This window comes from Eleginops maclovinus, chromosome 11 (genome assembly GCF_036324505.1).
Source record: "Eleginops maclovinus isolate JMC-PN-2008 ecotype Puerto Natales chromosome 11, JC_Emac_rtc_rv5, whole genome shotgun sequence".
Lineage (NCBI taxonomy): Eukaryota > Metazoa > Chordata > Actinopteri > Perciformes > Eleginopidae > Eleginops > Eleginops maclovinus.
This window is the reverse complement of record NC_086359.1, coordinates 9,423,906-9,441,912: the sequence shown is the minus strand read 5'-3', so window position 1 is coordinate 9,441,912 and position 18,007 is coordinate 9,423,906. Positions and strand designations below refer to the sequence as shown.

Below are 18,007 nucleotides of genomic sequence, written 5' to 3'. Positions count from 1 at the left end.
AACTTCTCATCCTACTCTTAAGTAGATTACAGCCTTTCATCTCTCTTACAAATCACCAGCTTTCAATTGAATCCTTATCTCTCCACCCCTTCCACCTTCCTGCTAACTCAAGTCTATCACTTCCCTCTGCAGCTTATTGCATCTCCTCCTCAGTGTGTCTCTTTACTGGTTGTCTTGTCCCTAAAGGTAGTGTTGGGTCACCTACAGCACCGGACAGGCTGTGTGTTACTATTTTTCTCTCTTGAACCCGAGGTCAATGGAATTAACCATGGTGGGATTGTTTGTTGTGGTCGCCCTGCTAATTACTGGTAAGTACTGAAGCTTTATGACAAGTTAGCACATATCTTTATTTCACTTCTGTGTAGCTGCTCCTGTGTTTCAATAAGCCCTCATCTCCGCTGAGAGCCCTCAGACTTCAAGTCAACAAAGTTGTGACAAGTAGACGTAACAGGTCAATAAGCATCTGAGTGAGTGAGCTATTTTGGTCTGCTTGTTTCGTGCGAACCTCCCAGGGTCGAATGGGACAGTCTGCTACACTGCTGTGGAATCACTGGACTTAAGATGCCTCCTGCAGTGGGATTGTCCCCATGCCAGTCCTAATACCACCTATACCGTGCAGACAAAGACGCAGGGGTAAGTCCTTCTGTGTGTGTGTCTGTGTCTACAGTTAGCAAGTATATGCAAAAAGAAAATATTTTACCCCACACTTAATTTTATTCCACCAAATGTTTAGTTTCTTGCAACCGACTAACTTTTTTCAGTACAATTTTGGTTTACATTTTTACTTGTCTATGCATTCAAAGTATATTTCATGTAGCTGTATGCCTCATTTTGATTATAGTAGATGCTCATAATGTATATGATGAGTACATTACTGAGTAAAAAGGTAAAATATATAAGATAAGATGTACCTTTATTAATCCTCGTGGGGAAATTTGAGTGTTTATGCAGCAACAGAGAAGAGGAAAAACAGTGCAGGTTCACACAGGGATATGAAACACATTTAAAATGAAACATTCTAAAAACTAAAAAATATATATACAGATAAGTAACGAAAGTACTTCTTAAAATATACACATGTATGTGTTCAGAAGGAGAGTGCAGGTCATGTTTCAGATATCACGTAGACAAACTACTAAATCATAAAATCTGAATCAGTGTTTAAGTTGACCAGGTCCACAGATCAAAGTTGTCATTCAAAGAAATGTCAATTTAGAAGTAGAAAACAAAGTAGTACACTCAGGATAGATTCTATAACTTTAAACTACGTGACATAAAAGGCTTATATGAATAAGATAAACCTTTCCAGTTAAAGGCTGAGCAGGCAGCGTTATTGCAGCTAAAAGTCTATTAATAAACCACATTATTCTGCTGAATGCTTTAAATTGCTCCTGCATAAAAACCATGCGCTGCTGAAAGCCTGTGATTTGCAGAGAGCTTATTTCTGGTTAGCTCATGCACACAGCCAACTTGTAATGTGCCTTCCTTTGTTCGCAGGGACCCCTGGCAGGAAGTACCATGGTGCGTTTGGATCTCGTCCCGCAGCTGTGACGTCTCCCCGGCTTTCTCAAACTTTGAGTTGTATAACATGATCCGTTTGGGCGTCCACCTCAGCCCCAGCTCCACCGTCTGGATGAGGCCGCTGAAGTTTGACTACAGTGACTTCAGTCAGTGAAAAACTGCAGTATGCTGTAATAAAATGAATTCAGACCTGTGATACTGAGTGGGAGAGCCGCAGGTTCCCCTCTCTGGGTGAAACATGGTTTTAAACTGTTGCTTTTTAAAAGTAGAACAAACTGTAGGCTTATATGACACCAGAGCTTTAAGATAATTGACCATATTTCCTTTGCCCCCTCCAGCCTTTAGCCCTCCCTCTGTATTGGTCTCTCTGAAAGACGACCATCTTATGGTGAAGGTGCAGTTCCCCTGTGCAGCCACCAGGAGGTGCTCTCTAGGGTGGTGCTGTCCCATCTCTGAACTGATCGACCCATGGACCACTGTGACTGTGTACAACAAGCAAAATCACTCCGAGTACCAGGTCTGACAGGCTGTTTGTTGAGTTGATACTGATATATATTTAATACGCCTTCATATTTGATCTAAAGTTAGTCATAGCAAGCCTTTCCTGCTAAATTCCCATTGAGTTAACGTTCACACTTGCTGCTCGGTACATCTATCCATTTCTGAAGGCCGTCAATCAGATGCATACTGATGCATATTAGCTCTATTTTGTTATCTATTAAACCCTTTAATGATACTAAATCCCAAGAACAATACTGTGATGAATCTCTGGTTTTATTTTTGAAAAGCTCAGTGCTTTGTGTCCTTGCAGAGACGTACGGTTTGGACCCAGGAAGTGGTGTCCAATGTGGAGTTCTCAGGCTTGGCTCCGGGTCAGAACTACTGCGCTGTGGCCAACTTCTCCTTCCCGACCTTCTCCATGGCGGCTTCTCCGAAGTCAGCCCCTCAGTGTGTCGAGACGGTTTCCAAATCAGGTCAGAGAACGACTGACGATTTTTCACATTAACTTTTGTAGCCTTGAGGCTGTTTATCCAGTCACAAACTATTGACAATGCCCTTAAAATACATCACATTTTAACCCATATGAAGGTTAAAAAGTGGCCCAGAGGACTCCACGTTGGGTCATTGTGCAGTTTAGAGGCTTTAAGAAACCTTCTGGACTTTGCACAAACTTTTTTGTTTGTTTTTCTTAAAATGAAAAGAGTTCAAAAGGCCAATGCTGATCGATTCTGCAGCCTCGCTCTTTATGTATCTAGTCCCCAGTGTCTTTAAGAGTCTGCAGTATTGTTTGTTTACTGGGGTAACAACGTGTTCAACTTAAATTGTGTTTCAGTGCTGCTGCCCGCGGTGTGTCTGGGAATCGGATTGACTTCTCTGCTCCTTGTTCCTCTTCTCGCTGTGTTTCTGAAAAGACCTAAACCAGCTGCACCAGCCTCTGAAAATCAACCCAAGACTCCGGTATGTTTTAGTTTGTCTTCTCAGAATTCATCAACTCAAAAGTACTCCCTCATATTTCCCCTTGACAGATTGTTTTATCTTTTATTTTATTCTTTCTTTAAGGCGCCTGTTCAGGATCCAGACTCTATGGTTCCCCTTTCCCCGGTCCCTGTTGACCCTTGTGACATCCATTTGGAATTTGCCCCTCACACATAGACTATCTCTACACTGCCAAGACTTGAGAGAGGTTTGGATGAACCCATCTCGATTACTTTGGGGAAAAAACGCTTGGTTGATCCCAGGATGCGGTAACCAGCCCTGTCAACATAACAACAAATGTCAGCAGATGTGAAGGGAAGGAGATTCTGTCTGAGATATGCACAGTCGAAGTCCTGTGAGACAGACTAGGATTTCAATTCTCCATCGATGCTCGTCCAACAAGGAGCAAACCTCGACACACATGGTATCAAATCCCAGCCATGTCTTCTGAAGAGACGTGGGATTCACTTAGAGACCCATCTGAGTGTTGTTCAGTAGCTTCATTGGGGGTCTGAAGGGCCTGGCTGCTCCACGTCCATTTGAAGTTTTAAAAGGATAAGGGACCTTATATGCAAACTAGGTTTTGTTTACTGACTGAAATAATGAGATACAAAGTGAGCAAACTGTGCTGAGATGTCTTTCATTGATGGATCCTTTTTCATGCCGTTATGTACTTTACATTTATTCATTTCCTGACAACTTTGAATAGTCCATTAATTACCAATGAATGAATATTAAAAAGGTCATGACCCAACATTGAATTCCTTGCTGAAGCCTTCAGGTGACCTCTAACATGTAATTATGTTTAGCTGGCGCCCGTCATCCCCATTTTAATCATGTAAGCACATTCCTCTGGCTCTGACTGCTTGTCCGATATGAGTCAGACTACGAGGGTCAGAGGATCGACTGGTGAGTGAGAGCTACCAATGGAGCAGCAATAGTTTATCTGATGCGTCCAAAAGTAGCTGTTTTCCTGTGCATGTACCACCGATTCAGTGAAAAATCTGGATGTGGTTCTTCCCCCTCTGCGTTTTTGTGCTGAGGTCCAGTGACACTCAACAGGCCGGTCCATCAGCTTCATAAACAAGAAGGTCTGACCCCCCACGTGCAGCCAACAGCTCCTTTTAAAGTGATAACAGAGGGTAGCTCTTTCTGACTCACAGTTGCCTCCTCTTACCCGTGACTGACGCCTCATTCTGCCTCCTGCATGAAAACAAGGAACATCTTGACATCTCGCTTTCCTGCCTTCTGTTTTGCTGGTGTTGCATTCTTTCCGCAACATTGGGGAGCCTTTGGGGAGGTTTGGCCATCCAGCATTGTTTGTTTCCCCTTCTACTTTTTCCAGAGTCCACAGAGACCTGGGGGGTTGTCCAAAGCTCAACATACAAGCCAGTGTGTTTGGCTTTTATTAATAATAGTGCTTATTCTGCTTGTGGAGAGATGATGAATGCATGAAGCAGGAAGCTGGCTTGTGTGAGCGTGAGCACCTGACTACACAACAGTGGAGCTGGTGTGTTGGACCTTTGTTTTTGTTCTGCTATGTTCTCTAATATATCAACAGCATTTTTAATCAGCTCATGATTATTTTGCATGAACTGAAAACGTTATGCATGTTAAAGAGGAGGTTCATGAATTAGGTAAAAGTGTATCAAGGTTTTTTTAAGTGTTTACTGAAGTACTTTAATGAAACATTTGTTTTAAAGGCCACTTGTTGAATCCTTTGTCGGATATTAGGGTGGATGGAAAAAATATTTTAAAATATCATAGAATTTTGACTTTTTCCAATTTTTTCAGAAATGTTTTGGACATTTTTCAGAAATTCTCAGTATTTATCTTAATATTCACCCTTTTTGGACACTTACTTGCTACTCATTATTTTTTATAATAGTGTTTTGTGTTTTTCATCTGTATATTTTCTGTTTCTATTTTGAGATGTTTTTATTTAAGAGTTTATTTCCAATGTTTAATTTTTGTGCAATGCCTTGTTTTTGTATGCTGCTGCAATAAAAACATTTCCCAATTTGGAATCAATAAAGTACATCTGATCTTTTCTTATAGTATGTCGAAAATATCAGAAAAAACAACTTGGAATCACAAGAATATTAAAATAAACAACAATACCTTTTTGTGCAAATACTGTAATGTTATTCGCAAGAAGTAGCACAATCTTACACATTCAGTGACTTCGAGAGAATATCTCCCTTAGAAATGTTGGAGATGTAAAAATCGAGTGAAGTTAAAGTAATAAATGTACTCAACCTTCCTCCACTGTTCAATAACCTATTCATTTGAAAGCTTAATCATCCATCCATCCATCCATCCATCCATCCATCCATCCATCCATCCATCCATCCATCTTCTCCCGCTTTTCCGTCAGGGCCGCGGAGGTAACAGCTCCAGCAGAGAGCCCCAAACTTTCCTTTCCCTGGCCACATCAACCAGCTCTGACTGGGGGATTCCAAAGCGCTCCCAGGCCAGCGAAGAGATATAATCCCTCCACCTGGTCCTAGGTCTACCCCTCGGTCTCTTCCCAGCTGGACGTGCCTGGAACACCTCCCTAGGGAGGCGCCCAGGTGGCATCCTCACTAGGTGCCCGAACCACCTCAACTGGCTCCTTTCAACGCGAAGGAGCAGCGGTTCTACTCCGAGTCCCTCCCGGATGACTTAAGCTTATTCAAAGGTAGAGTAACCCAGTTAGAGCATACGGTGTCACCAGGTGCATTATTATAAATTAGATTCGGCTGTCTGTTTTAGATCATTGGGCAATAATTCAGTTTTAGATAAGTGGTCATTAACAGACAAAAAAAAGGACCTTCAAAAATACGGTTCCTTCTGTTCTTTCCCCATGTGGCAGGAAATGCTTAGTCACTCGCTCTGTGACTCATCAACCCTCTTGGGGGTTGGACTTGTTTTTACCCCCATCATCGACCCAAGGACCGTCCACAGATGGTCAGCAATGCTCAATTTAGAAACATGTCTCGGGCCATAAACCCTGCATAGCAGCACGCTCTGGGATGGTAAAAAACAAACGTACACTTGTATCAACAATTTTTTATTTTGGCCATACATTTCATTCATTCATTTAATAATTAATATACATTATATATACATAAGCAAACAAAGAAAGCCATGTCCTTGTTTAACCATCTTGCAGTAAATGTTGGCAGTGCATTCTTGGCCTTTCTAACAGTGTCATTGAGTTTCTTTCATACACACACGGGGTCGAGCACGTGATCCCATCGTGTGCTCGGGTTGACAAAGTTCGGTCCAGTTCAGCCTCATCTGCGCCAGTACTGAAAAGAGACAGGAACACAGTTTCTTAGATTTAAAACATTACCGTTGAGGGTCTTAAATAGTTAAAGGGCCCTGATTTCAGTTAAACCTAACGCTGAGTTAAATTAAAGGTGGAGACGAGACCAGCGGTTGACCGAAAATACATCCAAAAATAGAAAAACAGGTTAAAAATCTACACCTTTTGTAGAGGAATAAGGAGGCAACAACAGAACAAGTATCAGAGATGAAGAAAGGCTACAATATGTCTTTTTTAAGTTAGCAAACCTGAGCAAACTTGTGTATCTGCTCGACCACAGCAGCAAACAGAGCGCCCACACTCTCATCGATCAGACTCTGCATGTAGTGGACGGCCTCCTCGTCAGACAGGTCCAATCTGAACTTGTCCTGCACCTGGAGGCAGAAAGAAAACCACAACTATAAATCATACGACCACAATTTAACATGATTCCTGATATGACAGTTTAATCACAAAGCTCCAGCAACAACAAACGTACCTTCTTCACGGTCTTGTCAGGCTCCAGGGCGATGTCAGGAATATTGGCGTCGACCATGAGAGAGAACAGATTCAGGATCAGGTTGGAGTATCTGAAGAAAAGGAGGGAAGAAGAATATTTGACTTTCCCTACAAAATGGTTGTACCACGGTTCTGTCGGTTAGAGCTGGGGCTTTCTGCTGATGGTCCATACTGCTGTTGTTATTCACAGCAACAATCCTTTCTAATTCTTTAAATTTCGGCAAAGTATTAAATCAGGCAGGATTGTTTGCACTCATGTAAAATGTACATAATTATAGCTGTAATGCTAAAACACGGTATTTCTATTTGCTTGTGTATTCGTCCGGTCTCTGTACCTCCTGAGGTGCAGGAAGGCGGTGTAGCACTGCTTCCTGAACTCCTGGTACTGCTCGCTCTGCATGCCCCCCATCCCCTCCACCATCTCTTTGCTCAGCTTCATGGGCGGAGGCAGCGGTTTAGGGTCTCGACCCAGGATGTAGCCGAAGTCGATGTGGAACAGCTTCCCTGAATCAAGAGGAGTTAGAATTCAGAAACTGCTCTGTGAACTACGGTGGAAATAAATACACGTTACAAAATAAAATGTTTTCCTCACCGGTTTTTGTCAGCAGCAGATTGTCCAAATGTCTGTCTCCTACTCCAAGGATGTATGTGATGACGCAGTAACCAGCTGGAGGGAAAGCAGAGGGATAATATCAACAAACAGCTCAGCAGGTGGTGCATCAGACATGTTTCACACAGCTCTGGGACTCACCGCAGCTCTTCACGTAGGTGTCCATCACCTCGGAGCTGATGCCGTACGGCCCCTTCTCACTGGGGGCATGCTTCCTGAAGAAGCTCTGTGGAAACAAAGTATGTGAATAAAAGGACAGGTATGTTGTTCGCAGCTTATCCTGATTGTTTCTACAACTCTGCTCACCTGGATGTTGCCTTCAGTAGCCAGGACTTCAGCAACTGGGACGGACTGAACGAACTGCATGAAACCTGGAACGAACATATTATTTTAGGGGGTTACCCTGGAAAGAAATAGCATGAAAACACATATTTTTAACCCCCAGTTAAGTTGTTTTCATTGTTCTTTTAGGAACTGAATTTACTGCTGCTGCTTTTCTAACATATCTGGCAAATAAAGCCTTCATTACTGTATTTATTCGGTCTATACGAGTGTATTTTGAGTGATGAATTACATAGAGATATTATAGCGACTTACCGTGCTTGGTGCTGGTGGCCAATACTTTGTACGGCGTCAACTTCAGGTCCAAATTCTCTTTCCTTAAAAGCTGTAAGCCCAAACACAAATCAGAGAAGACATTAGGAACGCATAACTGTATTTATCTGAACATTTCACTCAAGATATAATAAATAAAAGAGGAACGTCTTGGATCCAAAGACTGCATTATTAATCAGCTGGAAAGATGTTCATAGAAAGCAAAACCCATCCACAAACCTGCTATCATACTATAAAGTATTCTTACTTTGTCCATGAGAGAGATGATCTGCAGGATGAGCTGATCCTGCCTCAGGTCGTCTCCATGTTTGAAGATAACCGGGTACATGGCTCCATCCTCTGCCTTGAAGATCAGCTTAGCTGGCATCAGAGCGCTCTGACACACACAGAGGGAAGAGACTCATGGTCACACAGGTACTGGTTTTAGTCCAGACAAAGCAGACAGGTGATAAAGGGATTTGTTAGGACTCCCTCTGTACCTTGAAGAGTGTAGCTGTGTCGGGGACGATGCCTCTGATTCTGATCTGAGGCTCCAGAGGGAGAGGAATGGGCTCGATATCTGACAGATTCACTTTCTCGTTGTCAGCCAGCAGAGCCTGCAGCCGCTCCGTCTGCAAGCACACAGGAAGGCATGCTGCTGTTAAAACAGCTCAGCAGGGATCAGTGTGCCCACGAGCTTTCACAGTTTAAAGAAAACTGACACAATCAGTGGAAACAGTGTGCATGTTTCAATGAGAAACTGCATGTTCATGTGAAAATATGTTAAATTGTACAAGTTCTGAACGATTTGTTAACAGATCTGCACATTATGACCTGTAATGAACAGCGTTTTGCCTTAAACTATAGAAACATGATAACAATTGAAATAGGTAAACCCTCAGGGATTATTTGCTTGTGAGGGGACTTTCTTGTTACCTTCTTCTTGCGATTTCCACTTTCTCTTTGCACGGCTTTCATCAGCTGCACCAGTCTGTCCACAAACGTCTGCTGGGAAGCCAGCAGCGACCGCATCACCCTCACACTCTTATCACCCTGCAGACAAGAGGAAGTGGGTGTGTCAACAGTTAAACATTTGATAAAGAGAAACGTTCGAAAACCTTCTTCAAGTGTTGGTATACAATATCTTGTGCCTGACCTTGAGCAGAGCCTGACTGAACCTCCTCATGACGTTCAGGTACATCTCGTGGGTCTTCGGGTCTCTCTGCTGGGTGTCCTGATCCTCACACTCCACAATCACATACCTGATGAAGACACACAGGTTAATGTAAACACAAGGACTTCTTTTCAGCCATTATACACATAGATCCTTTGTGCTGTTACTCACCAATATAAATAGTTGGCAAGTGTGGAGTTCTTGCAAGCTCGGGAGATGAGAAACGTGCACAGGTCCTGCTACAAAGAGACACAGACACAGTTAGCCCTGCTTCTTTGAGGGAATAGGAATACATTTCTAGACAAATACTGTGCTCCTGACTCCATGTTGCTTACACTTGTTATGTGTCAGGTAGTGATTTACACGTATTAAACTGTATTCCTCTATGAGACAGTACGTTTCCTGGTTTACTTCTACCTTTTTTAGCACCATTTCTCCTTCTCTTACCTCTTGATTTTCACTGTCGGCTCCTTCCTTGCCTTTCTGTGTTGCAGTGGAAGATCCAGAGGTGCCAGACAGGATCTGGGAACTAAAAAAAGAGCAACCATGAACAATCAGAGATCATGGAAATTAAAAACTCAATCAATTCTATTTAACTGTATGAGTTAGTGTGTTCAGTATTGACTGTTTTAGAGAGTGCTCTGCCTAAAGATTCTGGCCGGAGCTGTCGGACTGATGCCAGTAAAATCACGAAACCCTAAGAGTTCATGACGCATCCTGAAAGCAAAATAATCGAATTCCGCCAAAGCAGCAAAAACTCTCCCAACCAGTGTGAAATTGTGAGGTAACTTTAGATCGAGGCTGTAAAAAACAAAACAAGGAAAAAAGAAATCTGGAAGGTACAACTATTTCTTCACTCTTCAGTGTAACATCTTTACCGAGTAATCCCGACAGAGGCTCCACATGTGCCCCGCTTCTGTCAGAGCTCCTAGTAGTGCCGACTCATTTACGATCCACAGTAAGCTGCTCTAACGTCCCAGCCGAGCACTGACCTGTCCATTGTGGATTCATCTGTAAGCCCTTGGCTGTCTCTCTTGCTGCCTGGCTCCAGGCCGCCCTGAATATCGCTGAAGTTCTCGTACTTGAGCGCCTGGACCAGCTGGAGCAGATACATCAGCAGGTCCTACAGAGAGAGCAGAGGGCAACGTATAAGAGATGTTTTATATTTTGGGATTTAAAGCTCAGTTTTATCATTTAAAAACAGGGATATTTTTATGTTAATGTCTAGTTTATTCATTTAAAAAGGCAACAGTTTAACCCAAATCAAGAATACCTTTTCTCCCTTCACCTGTAGTGATACTTATCAATCTTTACATCATATTACGTTTCATTTGGCTGACGTTTTTTTCCAAAACGACATAAAATAGGTGCGAATTGCAATGAACCATTAGGATACAAACTCATAATTCATCATAACTAAATTATAAGTACACTTTGGAAAGTAAACTTAGAAATACAACTCTGTCTCAGAAGAATTAAAAGTCGTATTCACACAGCCGGAGTCAGCCTTTCCCACCCACACACGTATACCTCCCGACCCCTCTCAGTCCTCCTACCTCATCGTCTGCCTGCTGCAGGCGCGCCACAGCGTAGCGTCTGACCGTGGGGTTGCTGAACTGGGAGGACAGCAGCTCCAGGGAGTCCTCCACATCCATCGGCCTCCACTTCCCCAGCAACTCCAGAGCCTGCTTGGCCTCCTGGGGCAGATCCCAGTTCACACACTTGAGGAACTTTGTCAGGGCCTGCAGCGAGAGGAGGAGGAGGAGGAGGAGGAGGAGGAGGAGGAGGAATTGAACATGATGAAGAGATGAGATTTGATAGAGGAGCATGATTAGCTTTGGGTAGGGTGGAGAACAATATAGCAAGACACCCACCTTCTCCTGCGTGGTGAGGTAGTATCTGAACTTCCACACCAGGTCCTGCTCTTCAGAGCTCAGCTGCTTGGTTGGAGGGTAGCTCACAATGATCTGATGGTGCACACACAGACACACACACACACATCAAATCAAGGTCAGCCATTTACACAAGTAGGCATGGTGAAGACAAACCAATGCATACTAACCAGCAGTAGCAGTCATATAAACATGTATATTAAATGTATGACATCTGAGATGATATATTCAAAACAAAGGCTGTCAAGCAAGGTAAGACTTGCATGAAAAGGGAAGAAAAGACAGCTGTAAATGTGGTTTCATAAAAGCTTTATCTGCAAGTTAAAACGCTTTCATATCCTTCTTTGATCCTGAAAATGAAGGAGCTTTAACTGAGCGTAACACCCGGAGGAAACACCCTGGAGTATTAATATCTGTGTACTGAGTTACATTCATCTGTAACACTCACTGTAGGAGCACTGCAAGGCAGAGCTAGAGCTGATTTTCCAGACAAATAATCACTAATGATACTGTTGGAGAGATAATTGGTTGATGTAATAACTTTTTCCAGTGTTGAAGAATTGCCGGCTACTCACATTAAGCTGGTCTCTTGTGGCAGCGTTGGGCTTCAGGTCGTGATCCGAGGGTCCGCTGCGAAGGCTACGAGCCAGCTTGTGATGCTTGCTCTCCACCAGGTTCTCCTGTGGAAGCAACATGAATTGAACAATAGTTAATATATAGGTTCATACACTAGATTAACCATGCTTAATATGTACATAAATGGGCAATGCTAAACTATTGAGCATCTACTTTTGCTGCTCATTACACATAGCCACCATACATTATGTTTTGTATATTGTGTGATTGTGTGTGTGTGTGTGTGTGTGTGTGTGTGTGTGTGTGTGTGTGTGTGTCCTCTCACCATCGCCATCTGTGGGTCAGGAACTTTGACGATGTCGCTGCTGGTGAGAACCGGTGATGTGTCGTCTCCATCCTGAGTGAAATACACCATCAGTATCATAACTTCCAGTGTGTTTTAGGCAGATATTATGCTCAATTCCACCTAGAAATAATACCTTCTCATAATACACAATGCTGTACTCCTTGTCATTTGTTTTGATTCGGGGAAACTCCACCATGAGGTACATGAAATTAGAGCTGCGTTTCTCACTCTGCGGAGAAAAGAGGATGATTAAAGTCACGAGGTTTCGTCCGTTGGAGAACAATGCATTTCTTTCTAAAACGTTACGGCATTTTATTAAATAGTTGTTATGATTATTTAGTTGTGGAGGAAACATTACTTTTTCCACTCAAGGAACAAAAAAGAAATGCTGTTTTGAAACAGAGTCCGTCGAAACCCACTCACCTCGTTGATCATCTCAATCTCTCTGAAGGTCAGACGGTCCAGCCAGTCGACCTTCACCATGTGGCCCTGTCGGTGGGCCTTTGTCAGCTGCATGGAGAGAGAAAGTGAGGAAGATGGGAGGAAGAAAAAAAAGGTTCATCAAAATGTAAATATATAAATACAGAGGTTGTGTAGCGTGGTGGCTGATGTGCAAACAGCTCGCCCAATCATGCACAAATCCAGTGCCAGCAGCCAATCCAGCATCTCTGGTCACACACTCAGCAGCCAATCCACTCACCAGTGGGGGTGTCAGGAGTGTAAGCACATGAACAAGAAGCCTAGACTAGCCCTAGTTAGAGTTGGTTCCATGCCCTCAGGATTGATAAAAAATATGTATTTTGAGAATGAAATAATTAACAACCAATCAGATAAACTGAATTGAAACGAGCTCCCTGATGCCCACCACTAAATATTTCACAAAGTTGGCCCAAACTTTCATGTGTCCACATAAACAACAAAAACATGCACACACACACAAACCTATGGCAACAGCAGAACAAATAAAAACCCAATGTGTGTGATGCTTTCAAAACGCAGCCGTACAACTCAACAGACAAGTGTTCACACAAATCTGAGTCAAAATGTATTGCAGTAAAGAGCTTTGTCTATTTCAATGTGATAATCCTCATTGAAGCAGTGAATGATGAGGGGATTTTTTGCAAATACGTTTGGACCATGGCCTTTTTCACACACGCACATACAGTACACAAACGCACAAATACTGCAGTGCCAACACTAACGCCTCCACTTGTACTCACATCACCTAGTATCTCCAGGTCAGGGCCCTGGAACAGATGATGATTTAGACACACCTTCGTATCTGTTCAGTTAATCTCCTTTTCCAACACACACACAATGTTCCTTGTACATCCCTAATCTTAATTCTTTCCCTTATCCTTTAAATTAGCCGTTTAGTGACACACAAAATCGCTTTTCTATCCAATCCTTAACCCTATCCTCCTGTCCACAGACATAGAGTATCGTACCTTTGCCAGTCTGCCCATCTGGTCCTCCGTCAGGCTGCTGCTGGTGCGTCCGGGTGTGGTGGTGGGCTCTCCTCCATTTCCCTCCACACCAGGCCAGACTTTCAGGTCATGCATCCCTTGCCGGAACATACTAGAAGACAACAGGAGGATGTGTTTTTAAACCACATATCAGCTCAGATTGAACTTGTGCATTCAAGTCTTACAAAGTGCAGCTGTAAAGTGAAGTAAATACTAATGCTGGTGGCAAAATATAGAATATTCCAACATTGTTTTACTGTAAGAAACAGGTTTAGACTGACCCATATTTGCCAAACAGGGTGACAGTGGTTCCTCCAACTGGGACGGCTCTGCCGGGTCCATAGATGTCCCACACTGTGAGAGCAACCTGGGCACTTTGGGGAAGGTCTGGGTACTTGACTGGCAGCCGCAGCCACTCATTCCAGCTGTAGAGAGAGAAGAGAGGGTAAGAAGACAGAGATAAAAGGTACAAAGAACTACCACTTAACAGTAAAGGTGAACATATTCTTATTACAAAGATGTTTACAATGGAATCAAATTGGGTTAGTCTGCTAAGTGACTGAAATGAAATAAGAGACAGATGTGTTCTCACTTCCAACGTGTGCTAAACGCTTTGTACGAGGTGCGAACGGGCAGGGCCAGAGGTTTTCCTTCAGCGAACACCTGACAGGTGACGTAGAGGTCCGAGCAGTTCTCCTGGTAGAGGCCAGAGAACCGCAGCATGGGATCTTCGAGCAGAGCTTTGTAGCTGTTCTGCTCGCGTTTCCCCTCCAAACTGCCTCTGGAAGAAGAGAGGAGACAGGGAAAGTGGTGAGGAAGGGGAGATGGTGTTTTCTGAGGCTATCAAGAGTGCTTAACTTGTTCTCTCACAAATAAGTAAAATTAGTCAACTTTCTTGGAAGGCTTAGATTTATTTAACTTAAATTCCAGATGTTACCTCTTCCTGTTGTTAATATTCTGGATAATCATGATTAAAACCCATTTATGTAGAAGACTTATTGGACAGTTAATTGGAAGTTTTATAAATCCAGAAAATTCTGATTATTTATTCCATGTGGCGTGCACAGGGGAAGTGATAAAACAGACATTATTTAATAACAAACACATTTTTTAAGAGAGTTAACAAATCACAAAGGGCTTATTGTAAAGTCTCCCCTTTAGGATTTATTATTTATCCTATTAGGATACTATGGATTGTTTTTGCCTTCACAAATGTGAGTATTGGACTACTTTTCTTACAGATATAGGTCACACTAGAAACAAAAATGTGATTATTCTCTCCATTAATCGATAAATGTGTCCATACAATGCCTATGCATCTACAATTACAACGTCAATCATAGAGCACCAGCAAATGATTACCTGTTGGCCAGATGAAGACTTATTTAATTATCAAAGTTCTTGCCTATTATGTCCACAGAGTCACTGATAAATGAAACAATTGTGGAAACAGGGTAAGGATACATCTGCAAACACATGTAACGCATGTCCCTGGGATTATTAAAGCAAAATGTGATATTTACTTGTCCCTTTTGATTAAACCCCGATAGATAAACAGTGTGTAATGACATCATTTAAGGCTTAAAGTCATATAAATTAAGTCAAATACACACATGTCGTCCAACACACACACTGACACACAAACACACCAGCATCCTGTCAAGTCACAAGATAGATTAGTTACACTGCTGAGTCAAAAAGCGACGCATTAGAAGTACAAAACTTACATCTTAAGTTGAACATTGATGTCCAAGTCACAGCTGTAAACATAGTTGAATTTATCAGTGTCCATCTTCCGACGGAAAAACACTTAGATGAAATAAAAAACCTGAAAAACATGAAATCCCGGACTGTTATACGAGACTTGGCGAGCGGTTGGGTTTGCGACAAGGCCTCGGCACAAAAACACCGTTTAAAACTACCTCTTACACGGAAAGCTAACTTGTAAGCCTGTAGACAAGTTTAAAAGGGTAACTTGTAGTGTGTGTATTCACGGTAAAGACATTATTTTAACCGCTGTCTTGCCGGGCATGATTTAATGTTTTTGATAAGCTACACACAACAACACAGCATAGGCCAAATTCTACAGCCAGGCCAGAGGAGTCGATACTCGATGCAGCAGGATAGATAAATTCAACAAGCAATCATTTTATCGTGTTTTGATTAATCGAGTCTGAAAGTACCAAGGAGGAAGTAGAATAGAGGCGGGGTTTAAGATACGCTTATTAAAGGGACAGTGCACCCAAGAGTGTAGCAGCAAAACCCAAACACACATTAACGTGTTCTCCACCCCAATGAAGGCGAAAGGTGGATTCATTTGTTGATATTCCACTGTTTTTCTATTTTATTTTACCTTTAATTCACGTTCAATGTTTTATCTACATGTTGCGGTGACAAAAGAATCTGAATTATAATCAGAAATAACAATAAGAATAGAATAAGAAAAATCCCAAATTAGGATCAATTAAGTATATCTAATCTAACCTAGTCTAACGTTTTGGGTTATGTGAACTTGGCATACTCTAAACTAAACATTGAAATTGGTATGTGTATTATTAGTTATTTGCTGGAAAAAACACACAGCTATAAAAATATGCAGATAAAGTTTTTACAGCATAAATTCACTGGACTTTCAGGTTGCAGTTGTTCTATATGGAAGATATGTATTATCTGTTAAAAACTCCCATCAAAAACAATCCTGTTACAAAACATGATGACAGCCCCTTGAACTTTCATTTCACAGAGAGTTCACCACAATTAAAACGCACTTGTCACTAATGAAATGCACATCCGTGAAGGGCAACAGGCGTTTGTAAGGAAAATCCTCATCTTTTGTTTTATGGGGTCCTCCCTTTTCCTCAACATTGACGACAACCAGTTGTCAAATCAGGTTGTGAACTCATCGTCGGGATATTGTATGGGACCCTCAGGCGCTGAAGAGGTCAGCACCACCCGAGTTGAACTTATGTAAGAACATCTGCCAATAAAACATCTGCCAGTGTCTGAAACAGCATCAGAATAAAATCAATTAAAGGTTGAAACTGACCGGTGACCTCCTCATATTATCTCTGCTGTCAGGTGATACTATTATTAATTGTTACCTGTGAATTACTCGTGTCAAGGGCCCCTGTACTTGAACTGTAACAAGGCCTTCATAGAAACAAAGTACAGCTTGAGAGAGGCAACTGTGAGTCATACACATCCAATGGATGAAGAAGCACCATTGACTGATGAGGCCTATCAGCACTCCCCGACTACTGTAGGGTTACCAGAGAAAAAGCACGTAAAACACCACGTGAAGAGGCCCCGGGGCCTCCTGTGAGAGGCTTGAGAGGATTTTTCCTATGATCTCGCACCTCAGACAGCAAACAACTGGAAGAAGATGAGCTAATGTTTTGTTGCCCCAGGCAGCGATACTATGCTGCAAAGTCAGGGTCAGATCACATCTTATATTTTAAGATGACACAGAAAAGCAGACATGTGCACGACATACAGCAAACTAAAGAAAAATCAATAATGGATTTTGGGTTAGCAAATTCAGAATATATAAGCCAAACTATGAAGCCAAGCACACCGTTTCTGTGATAAGAGATGATAAAGAAATAAAAAATGTAATGTTTTAAGCTTGACAATTCATTCTCGACCTAGAAATGGCAGGTATAAAAGCCTCACTATTAAAGCAATTAAGTTTAAAATGTTTTGTACGTTTCTTCTTACTTAATATCCATTATTCCTTTGGGGTCGGACAGGACTGGCATGAGGTCACAGACTGGAGTTAACAATATGACATCACTAATATGAGGTAAACACACAGGAGTCAGAAGTTATAGCAGGTCTCTGCAGCAGAAATGCATTTAAATGTGTATTAGCACTGTGTTTAAATGTACAGATTGGTGTGAAATTAAACATTACCTCTAATGGAGGAATGAAAAAAAATAGAAGATTTTGGTAGAGACACTTTTAAAGCCCCATTTACTAGATGTATTACTTTTAGTGCATCGGGCAGGTGTTTAAAATGTACATTAAGGCAAGATAAGTTAAAGTCTGTTTATTTATGTACATTTTATATAGGTGCAAAAGAAAATAAAAAGCTAAAATAGAAGAACATGGGGATAAAATACAAGAATAAAGGCTAAAGTGCAGTCAGGAAAGGAAAATAAGGATCTATTAAAAGGTACTGTCAAACAACAGCCCTTTTTCTGGGAGTTCTTTCCAGATTTATGGTGCATAAAAACTAAACGCTGCTTCTCCATGTTTACTCTCGGCTCTGGGGACAGGATCTAGACCTGCAGTAGTCACATCTTTAGTTACTGGACATCAACCTCGCTCAAAAACTAATATGAAAGGTTGAATGGTGATGAATCATGTTTGATAATTCCATCCCATCTCTCTCTCTCTCCTCTCTCGTTGCCCTCCATCTCACCTCTCTCCTTCCCTCTCTTAGTCACCACATGGATGTGTCATTGTTTCTATCACTTTTAAGAAGTTCATGCCCACTGAAGCGCAGCGAGGTGATCTCCGGAGTGCCAAAACACTGCCAAGAT

At 42.1% G+C, this 18,007-nt stretch overlaps 2 protein-coding genes across 2 annotated transcripts; one reads left to right on the top strand and one right to left on the bottom strand.

The window, feature by feature from the left end:
• Positions 1-139: 139 nt before the first annotated feature.
• On the top strand, positions 140-4,737 carry si:dkeyp-75h12.7 (uncharacterized). The gene is made up of 7 exons (XM_063895823.1): positions 140-308; positions 513-633; positions 1,498-1,667; positions 1,860-2,038; positions 2,333-2,495; positions 2,855-2,979; positions 3,082-4,737. The coding sequence occupies exons 1-7, from the start codon at positions 257-259 to the stop codon at positions 3,172-3,174; spliced, it is 903 nt and encodes a 300-aa protein (XP_063751893.1). The 5' UTR covers positions 140-256; the 3' UTR covers positions 3,175-4,737.
• Positions 4,738-6,033: 1,296 nt separating this feature from the next.
• On the bottom strand, positions 6,034-15,566 carry pik3c3 (phosphatidylinositol 3-kinase, catalytic subunit type 3). The gene is made up of 25 exons (XM_063896241.1): positions 15,191-15,566; positions 14,056-14,244; positions 13,745-13,888; positions 13,446-13,575; positions 12,421-12,507; positions 12,131-12,226; positions 11,977-12,048; positions 11,651-11,755; positions 11,058-11,150; positions 10,740-10,925; positions 10,176-10,306; positions 9,631-9,712; positions 9,355-9,422; positions 9,166-9,271; positions 8,946-9,062; positions 8,510-8,641; positions 8,278-8,406; positions 8,013-8,082; positions 7,722-7,786; positions 7,557-7,641; positions 7,398-7,472; positions 7,141-7,309; positions 6,786-6,876; positions 6,556-6,681; positions 6,034-6,290 (listed from the first exon to the last, which is right to left on the bottom strand). The coding sequence occupies exons 1-25, from the start codon at positions 15,253-15,255 to the stop codon at positions 6,276-6,278; spliced, it is 2,628 nt and encodes an 875-aa protein (XP_063752311.1). The 5' UTR covers positions 15,256-15,566; the 3' UTR covers positions 6,034-6,275.
• Positions 15,567-18,007: the final 2,441 nt, after the last annotated feature.

Excerpts from the sequence above, each read along its gene's own strand:
- si:dkeyp-75h12.7 (XM_063895823.1), top strand. The coding sequence starts at position 257 with ATGGAATTAACCATGGTGGGATTGTTTGTTGTGGTCGCCCTGCTAATT. Across the intron at positions 309-512 it reads GGTCGCCCTGCTAATTACTG|GGTCGAATGGGACAGTCTGC; the intron begins GTAAGTACTGAA and ends CGAACCTCCCAG. Across the intron at positions 2,496-2,854 it reads CGAGACGGTTTCCAAATCAG|TGCTGCTGCCCGCGGTGTGT; the intron begins GTCAGAGAACGA and ends ATTGTGTTTCAG.
- pik3c3 (XM_063896241.1), bottom strand. The coding sequence starts at position 15,255 with ATGGACACTGATAAATTCAACTATGTTTACAGCTGTGACTTGGACATC. Across the intron at positions 10,307-10,739 it reads TGCAGCAGGCAGACGATGAG|GACCTGCTGATGTATCTGCT; the intron begins GTAGGAGGACTG and ends CTCTCTCTGTAG. Across the intron at positions 7,310-7,397 it reads TCTGCTGCTGACAAAAACCG|GGAAGCTGTTCCACATCGAC; the intron begins GTGAGGAAAACA and ends CTCTTGATTCAG.